We start from the raw sequence: 9,603 nt of genomic DNA, 5'->3' as shown, positions 1-9,603 counted from the left end.
TTAAAGAAAAAATAATTTACAACATGATTTATTGCACCAAATAACATTAATTTATAACTTTTGTTTGGTTTAAGATCTTTATAGAATTCAAGCATTTTTCATCATTTAATTATATTATTCGATCTTTATTTAACTCAACGTGCCAAGTCATTAACCCGGCCATTTGAAGAAGATTCATGTTAAGCTGAAATCACATTCATGCCAAGTAACAACATTAAATAAGCAGCATATAATAAACTTTACATATATGATTTAAATAAATATATGTGTATACATATCACAATATCGTACAAATTATTTAAAATAAGTTGGAGAAAACTCAATAAACTCTTAGCTTGCGTTTGAATATAAGAATTTAGATTTACATTTTGATCAAAATCTAAAATTTATAAAAGCTTAAAATCTTAGTTGGTTTTGGTGCAAAAGCAAATCTATTTCCAAATTTTAAGATATGATTAAAATAGTAAATATGGATTATAAAGACCTAATTAATCTAAATCGGCCTTTTCCGCAAATCCCGTCATATAATAATTATGCTATTTGGCTATCATAAGTTTACTATTCAGATCATGGCCCTCTTGGCGTGGCACCATCATGCCACGTGGTTTGTTATATATAAAATAAAACAAATTCAAAATAAAACACAAAAGAGTGAAATTCTAAAATTTCTCTATTTTTTTTAATGTTTGGATTTTTATTTTTTTATTTTTTTAATGAATTACGTAGCATTTTCTGCCATGCATTCAAATGCACTATGGAGAATTTCATTTAAGTATAAAGTGATGGATCCAAATAGACGGAAACCTTTACTTTGACTTAGAGGTTAATTAGGTTCTGTTAAGAAGTCCTACATGGCTTAGGAATAAATTTATTCTGGCTTTATAAGGAGTTACCTCACTCCTCTTATTAAGACCTTTTATGGGGAGAAATAGGTGATTCTATATGGTATCAGAGTAAGGTTAACCTATGACTGATGATGAGTTCTTGCGACCTATCTACGATGATGGTACCGGAAGTACTGGCCCACACATGAGGGGGCGTGTTGAAGTCTCACATGGCTTAGGAACAAACTCATCCTGGACTTTATAAAGAATTACCTCACTCTTCTTATTAAGACCTTTTATGAAAAAAAAATAGGTGTTTCCACATATTCTAAGTAATTCCTCACAAACAAAGACAGGTTGAAGCTGTCTTTAGTAGCTGAGGAGGGATAAAAGCATTTATATATATATATATATATATGTTGATCAACCTGCTATCGCCGAAAGTCATGCTTTGTGGAAGGCAATGGATGTGTGCAGATATTGCTTGATACTGTAAGAAGATATTGCTTTTATTCCAATCAGATTTTTGTTATTGCAAAAGACGTGTATTTTTAGGAGAAATGGACATGGCTTGCTTTCGATGCACTTCATTCATAATTCCAACGTTGGAGGGTGAAAAAAAAAAAAACAACACATAATACTAAATAAATAAACTCTAATGACGAGACTTGATGGATTTACACGCCAAATATGGACAGATCTAGTTTCTGAGCGTGACTTATAATATTTATTTTTTTAATGTATAAATTTAATAAAAAATATTAAACATTCATTATTGTTATAAATAGTTAAGAACTCATTAAATATTATAATTCCAACTCTTATTTTTCTCTCTCATGTATTACGAGCCTGAAGGCTGAGATGCAATTGGAGATGCTAGGTAATTGTTTTTATACAATTAGATTTTAAATAAGGATATTTCTGTAAATTGATATTATTTTTTTAAACTATTTTATAAAAATATTCATAATTTAAAACATAATTATATTATATATTTTTTTAAAAAAATTATATGTCTATAATTTTTTATTATTAAACCAAAAGCATATTTATCTAACAGAAAACGACGCAGTTTATACTTTTCGTGATGTTACGCAATGTCATGTCGTTTAGGATACCAGATAAGAAATGGTGGCCACTGATAAAAGCAACAGTCATATAGAGTCAATCAATGAAACAAAGCTGACATGGTATGCCCTCCCTCCTCTTGCCCACTTTAATTATTATTTATTTATTTTTTATTTGAAAGAGTAAATGCCTTAAAGGAAAATTCAAGTAGTCAAATACAACAAATTTTGTTACTTTTAGTGGAGTTTGAGCAGATAGAACAAGTTTTTTTTTTAATCTTAATTTGGACTGATATTATAAGCATTGATATGTATGCGAATATCGTGTTTTTTTAAGTATTCAATTTCTATATGCTAAAGTAAAAATAATATAAAAATATAAGAATTAAGAAATTATATGATTTTTAAAAGTTGATGCACACTTTACAAACTCGAAAGAAAACAAATATTTAAATTGGAAATGGAAAAATATTATGAAACTTCTTACCATTTGTTGTTCATATGAATTTCTTACATGGATTTTACTTTGCTGCACGAGCCAATTAATTTCAACAGAGTTTCTCAACATTCTTGTATATTATAATTCAATATATATTTTAAGTAATATTAGATACCGTTTTACGGTGTACAAATTCGCCATACTCCTTTTAAAAAAATAAGATCTATTATTAAAAAAATAATTTTTTATATGAATCTCAAGTTTACCCACTATTTTTAAGAGAGTGCGCGAGACTTATACAATCTGAAACTGTAAATATCATTCTTCATATATTTTTAAGTATTTTTTTTCTCAGCGTGTATTCTTTTACTATCTGCAAGTTTTGTGCAAATTCAAAATAGAAAAATTCATGTAAATCTTTAAAAAATAGATTTTATTAATAAAAATTAGTTTTTTTTAATAATTTTTTAAAATGAGATCTACTTTTTTTATAAAGACTTGTCTAGAAATTATCTATTTTTTCTTTATCAGCAAAAATTATCTATTTAAACTTATACAAAATAATTTCTCTTGAATAATATTCCATTCTCCATGATAACACAATAACCTTAATAATTCAAACGGTTTATAATTAAAAAAAGAATGAAGTGTACGGCTGAGATCTATCCAGAGGAGCTTCTTTGAATAATCAATCCACTCTTGGCGTGTAAACAGGGCTTGGTCGTCTACGGCCCAGTGGGTCTACGGTACTGTATGCGGAATCTAATAAAACAACCCGAGAAATATCTGACTGCTGCCCGAAATCAGTCCGTGCCTTCCCCTCACTGACACGGTCAGCTGCCCGATTCTTCTTCTTCGTCTTCTCTCTCTCTCTCTCCCTCTACAGAGACTGAAGGCTCTCTTCGTTTACAGGACTTATAAATGTGAGCTTTATACAGAGATAGCAAACGAGGCCACCACCTCTGGAGGAACGTGGAGCAGCTTAGAGGTGGAGCGCCTCTCCGGTGACCGTCAGTGAAATGCGCTCACAAGTATAGATATATATAGAGAGAGAGAGAGAGAGGGAGGGAGAGAGAGAGAGGAATATGGGTCAGGGACTGAGTTGCGCAGCCAGTCACGAGCACGGGCTCTTCAGGGCAGTGCTAGCCGGGGACTTGAAAACTGTGGAGGCTCTGCTGGAGAGAAACCCAGCTCTCTTGCACCACACCACCGTCTATGATCGCCACTCTGCGCTTCACGTAGCGGCCGCCAATGGCCAGATCGAGGTGGGTGCTGTTCCTTTTCAAGAGGTCTCCCGTTCTGTGACTTTTCAGGGTTCTGACCCCTGGAGTTTTTCTGTGCGGGTGAAGTTGAATGCTGTTCTATTCATTCTTTTGGGTTAGTTTGTTGATGTGTGTTTCCGCGTTTTGAATACGTTGCAGATATTGTCCATGCTTTTGGATCGATCTGTAAATCCAGACGCGTTGAATCGTCAAAAGCAGGTAAGAGTTCGTATTTACTTCATTTTTATTTTTTCCACCTTGTATTTTGCGACGAATGTGATCTTATGATGTCTTTTCTTTTTTTGCTTCGAAGTGACTGATCTTGTGGTTAGGTTATCTTCATTTATGCCTCCTCTAATTCTTGTTTTGATTTATTGATTTGAAACTTTCCAGACTCCGCTTATGTTAGCTGTAATGCACGGCAATATCTCATGCGTAAGAAGGCTCCTTGAAGCTGGAGCTAATGTCTGTAAAGTTTCCAATTTAGAATTTCCAATTTTTCTCTCATTTATTGGGGCTGAGATTTGAAGATTGATATAGACAATCTTAACTTCAGATATTGATGTTTGATTCCCTTAACGGAAGAACCTGTTTGCACTATGCTGCTTACTACGGCCACGCCGATTGCCTTCAAGCAATTCTTTCTGCTGCTCAATCTAGTACAGTTGCTGTTTCTTGGTTGGTCTCTTTTTGTGAATTGATTTGGCCCGCTCCCTGGTTTGATTTGACTTATGAGTTTTCGATAATGATACTTGTGGTAATTTGATTGTTGCAGGGGATTTGCACGGTTTGTGAATATTAGAGATGCTAGGGGAGCAACACCACTGCACTTAGCAGCTCGTCGAAGACGGCCTGAATGTGTACATATTCTGCTAGACAATGGAGCTCTTGTTTGTGCTTCCACTGGCGGATACGGGTAATAATTACAGTGAAGTAAATCGGTAATGATTCATGATGTTCATTTGTTTTGTGGATTGATATATTGCTGTTTACAGCTTCCCGGGAAGTACTCCTCTCCATCTTGCTGCCAGAGGGGGATCTCTTGATTGCATCCGTGAGTTGTTAGCATGGGGTGCGGATCGTTTTCAAAGAGACGCATCTGGGTATGATTAATTTTCTTCTTAATCTGAACCAAAACGTGCTTAGTTTTTCAGTGTATCCGCTGAAAGTTTAATAATATGCTCAGATTTCTGGTATCAGTTAATCTAACATGCTCTCACTGAACAATAATGTCTGGCTTATCTTGTTTGTATGTTTTTGTGTATATATATTGAAGAATTATCTTGAATATGCGATCTATTGAAATCTTGTGAAAAATTTGGACTTGAAAAAATAGGGCCATTGCAGTAACACTCCCCATCTATGCAATGGTTAAATTTGGAAATATTTGCATTTTTAGAAGATTCTTAATTTTATCATATATCCAATGTTTTGCTGACCATTCTATGGATCTAAACCAGCGATATTGTTTTTTGGTCACAGAAGTGCTATTCATTTTTGCCTCGACTTGATATTCTAAAATGGATAATCTAACTATTTGCTTCATTCACAGGAGGATACCGTATGTGGTTGCTTTGAAGCGCAAGCATGGAGCATGTGCAGCCTTGCTAAATCCTTCATCCACAGAGCCTCTTGTCTGGCCATCACCTTTGAAGTTCATCGGTGAGCTTAATCAGGAGGCTAAAGCTCTGTTAGAACAGGCCTTGATGGAGGCAAACAAAGAGAGGGAGAAGACCATCTTAAAGGGAACTGCATACTCTCTTCCATCTCCAACTTCATCTCATTCTGATATTGGGGTGGAGGACAACATTTCTGAGGTAATGTTTCTCCACATACTTGTAGAAATGCTTACTTGACTTTGATACTTTTTCATAATTTAATCAGAACGTATAAAATTTGAATTTCTAGAGACGCTGTAAATTTCAAGTAGGAAATGGAGAAACATTATTAAGACCATATCAAAATCGAAAAAACATATGGAAGTTTTTGAAGTTCAAAACCATGATTTTGAATTCACAATTTATATTACGATAACAAACATTTTGAAGCTGGGCAAAGATGTTTAGAAGTGCACTTTAATTTATGATCCGACATTTGAACTGAACTGCTAGTCTTCTGATGAAAATTTTCTGAAGCCTTACTAATCAGTAACTTGGGGATACATGCATACTACTTTTCCTTGCTTTATATGCACTCCTTGGCACATGCTTCCCTATTTTGAGGTGTTGAATTTCAACTTGGCATCTTACTTGCATCTATAATATTGGTTATCGATTTGCTTTTGAGCAAAAATTAATATATTGGTCCTGGTCCAAATTATGTTCCTTAACCTAATCAGAGAGACTGGAAGTTTTGCAAGTCTTTTTTTTTAACACCATTGTCTGAGGCAGAGTCCCCTGCATTCTAGGCAAATCTTAAACCTATCTCAATTTGAAGCCTTGTCCCAATCATTAACTTAGTTGCTAGTATTCTATTCTGCCAATGTGAGTTTGTAAGAACCATATCTCCTGCTAATTAGTAATTACATGAACCATTAAGAGATATGGATTGTTGCAAATATGGATCTGATGTATTCATTGCGACAATTATTCTTCAGATCAGCGATACCGAGCTATGCTGCATATGCTTTGAGCAGGTGTGCACAATTGAAGTCCAAGATTGTGGACACCAAATGTGTGCACATTGCACTCTAGCGCTTTGCTGCCACAACAAACCCAACCCAACCACAGCATGCCTAAGCCCACCAGTTTGCCCATTTTGCCGAAGCACAATTGCCAGACTGGTGGTTGCAAAGATAAAAAGTTACGAAGACACTGAACACAGTATCGGTGATATGAGTTCTTCCAAGTTAAGAAGGTCAAGGATGTCCCAGAACTTAAGTGAGGGAAGCAGCAGCTTTAAGGGCTTAGCCTCAATGGGGTCAATTGGAAAGATGGGTGGTAGGAACTCGGGACGGATTGCTGCTGAAAATGAGTGGGTTGATAAGCCTTGATGTTGGCAGGAGTTTTTTTGCAATCAAAAGATTTCATTTGGCGATCAACGCCATCACTACCGGACCCATTCGTATGTATAGATAGAAATCCATATGTTTTTGTAGTTTTGGGAAATAAGCAAAGTGAGTTGCAGTTTGGGTTGGGTAAGCTTTGTTGTGTGGGTCAAGTTGTAATATTTCTATTACTTGGGATTGAAGAAGTATCGATGATCTTTGAGAGGGGTCTCCCTAACACCCGAATTGGTTAAAAAAGGAAATTCCTTTTCCTCAAAAGTAGAATTCAACATTCTGCAATGGCTGCCACTTTGGGATAATTGGACCCCTTGGAAAGAGTCAAGGAAGGATGTGAATGAGTTTGGAGGGGTGTGTTTTGACCCCACCAAGCCACTCTTTCTTTTGAAAGAGATATGTAAATATATTTCTTATATTTTTTCTGCAGAAAATTGAATAATAAACTACAAAGAGAAAATGTCTGTTTGGCTGTTGGTTTTCATGTGATCCTGTCTCCCTTGGTTTTAATAATTCAGGCACTCTCAAGTCTCAATTGATTTTAATAAGAAAATCCACACTCAAAAGTCAGATTGATTACCCAACTTTCGCATCTGGGTGGGATCCCGGTGAAAATGATATGACATGATGCTGACACGTGGACTGGGTGTTGGGCCTATTGAGTGTGTGGAGGTTGGACCCTAGCTTTTGGATATATGATATTTTGATGTCCAAGCCAGTTTGTTTTGTAGTAAACTTGCATGCTCTTAAAGTATTGCATGGCATGGGTGTGGCCAAGATACTTATGGATTCTTGACTCTTTTAACATCTCGTTTGGATATAATAAATTTTTTGAATTTTTATATAAAATATAATAAATAATTCAAAATTTTTAAATCTAAAAATAATAAAATCATCTCATATTATTTAATTTGCTTGATTTAGACACTTTATTGACTTGTTCTATGGGTCCCACGCTTCATGGATGATTGGTGTGTATCATGTCAACTTCTTCAACTGGGTCCCTTGGAGGGACAACATATCTAACGGCTCAGATTTGTTCTATGGGTCCCACGCTTCATGGATGATTGGTGTGTATCATGTCAACTTCTTCAACTGGGTCCCTTGGAGGGACAACATATCTAACGGTTCAGATTCAAGATGTGTGATACATGTGGGATCGAATCCGACACTCGGAAGAAATATATGGTGCACCCCGGCAAGAAAATGAAAATAAATAATTAAATAAATAAAAATTGCATCCCTTGTTCACCTCAGATCAAGTTCTACTGTTCTAGTCAAAATTCTAAGCGATGGTCAATGCAATTAGACAATATTAACTCTCTTACGTATTTGATAACAGAAAAGATTATCAATAGTATTTATTCTTAGGAATTTCCTTTTCTTTAATTAAACGTGTACTTTTTTCTCTTTTCTTACTTGCCAAACACAAACTCTTAGTTTGATTTTCTAATGTCTCATTTGATATAAAAACAATTTTTATTTCATTTCATCTTATCTCATTATTATAATTTTTTTAAAATTTTCATATAAAATATAATAAAAACTATAATTTTTTCAAATCTCAAAACAATAATAATATTAAAAAATAATATTCTAACAACATTTTATTTAACTTTTAACTTTCATTTAAAATCATTTCATCTCATCTTACTATCTAAACAAAGCTTTAATGTACTTCATGCAAAAACATCCGGTAGTGGGTCAAAGATTACCACAATATTTTATATATAAACTGCTTATACAATGAGTTTTATAGCAAAATATCTATGCTTAATGGGTCATTTTCATCCAATCTCAATATTTCATTTAAAAAAACTCAGAAATTTACCAATTTTCTTCCCACTTGGCACTTGGAATCCAATAAAAACAGTTGAATATTCACATGAATCTGGTTATTGGGAGACGCCAACCACAGTTATCAGTCCTTTTCTCCGAGGTGGCCGCTGTTGAATTCACAAGCTGAAGAAATATCTCTCTATTTAAAATCTAAAAAATCCTTGTGGCCGACACCTTAGCACTTAAAAAGGATGTTTTCCCGTCCACTTTGGATCGTCAAAGTTATCAAACTTGAAAATTATTATTTTTTCTTTATTTTTTATTTTTTAATAAAAAAGGTTGTGGGTCCATCCATTTCCATTTAGTTGGGGTTTTGATCAGCGACTAGTGGCCAAACAAATTTTAAATAATAGGACAAAAATTGGTCCAGTATCCATCAGCTTCGTTAGGTTGCCTTAAAAAGTATAACGTCAACAATAAAATGTGATGATGTAATCCTTAACAAAGCGTGCAAAATGATAATTCTATGAGATACGATTAACAATAAAATGTGATGTGTCCCTAACAAAGCGTGCAAAATCATAATTCTATAGGACACAATTAACCTATTTTTGCTAAACAGCTAATCTTCTACTCAAGGAATTTGGACTATATCCCGCTCTGTATCATCACTTGTCCCAAAAGTTTAAGTTGATGAGAAGAAATATATTTTATTATTTATTTTATATATTAACATTCCTCTTCACGTGTGGGTCAGACTCACCCTCCATGAATGTCTAACATGTGAAATATTTAATTAAATGAGATAGAATGTAGAGTTAAAATTTGAACTCAGGACCTAAATCTACTCTGATACCATGTAAAATCATCACTTATTCCAAAAGGTTAAACTTGTGGAAAGAAGTAAAATTTATTATTTATTTTATATCTTAACATGCTCACACGAAGTCGGGGGTTTCTTAAAAATGATTTTTTTTTTCATTCTTAATTATACATATTATGTGAGGCATTTTGAGTGATTATAATTTAAATAAGTGATACAAAAAATGGCTTAAAATATACCAATTTAACAACCATTGTTAACTACGTACTTGGCACAATTGTAACCATCAAATTATAACAGCGGGTGCAAAGTGAAAATTCTCAATAATTTATGGCGGAGTTTGAAACTTTAGAATACAACAAAAAGTATCGAATTATCTGTTATGATAAATAAAGCCACTTTTCTCGC

The 9,603-nt window shown here is 34.0% G+C and overlaps 1 protein-coding gene across 1 annotated transcript; it reads left to right on the top strand.

The window, feature by feature from the left end:
• Positions 1-3,167: 3,167 nt before the first annotated feature.
• Positions 3,168-7,074, top strand: LOC121239772 (putative E3 ubiquitin-protein ligase XBAT31). The gene is made up of 8 exons (XM_041137091.1): positions 3,168-3,595; positions 3,752-3,811; positions 3,986-4,057; positions 4,149-4,270; positions 4,368-4,508; positions 4,588-4,695; positions 5,145-5,409; positions 6,189-7,074. The coding sequence occupies exons 1-8, from the start codon at positions 3,416-3,418 to the stop codon at positions 6,582-6,584; spliced, it is 1,344 nt and encodes a 447-aa protein (XP_040993025.1). The 5' UTR covers positions 3,168-3,415; the 3' UTR covers positions 6,585-7,074.
• Positions 7,075-9,603: the final 2,529 nt, after the last annotated feature.

Source organism: Juglans microcarpa x Juglans regia, chromosome 7D, assembly GCF_004785595.1.
Source record: "Juglans microcarpa x Juglans regia isolate MS1-56 chromosome 7D, Jm3101_v1.0, whole genome shotgun sequence".
NCBI classification, from domain to species: domain Eukaryota; kingdom Viridiplantae; phylum Streptophyta; class Magnoliopsida; order Fagales; family Juglandaceae; genus Juglans; species Juglans microcarpa x Juglans regia.
The sequence above is the reverse complement of the archived record's forward strand: the minus strand, read 5'-3'. Positions and strand labels throughout refer to the sequence as shown.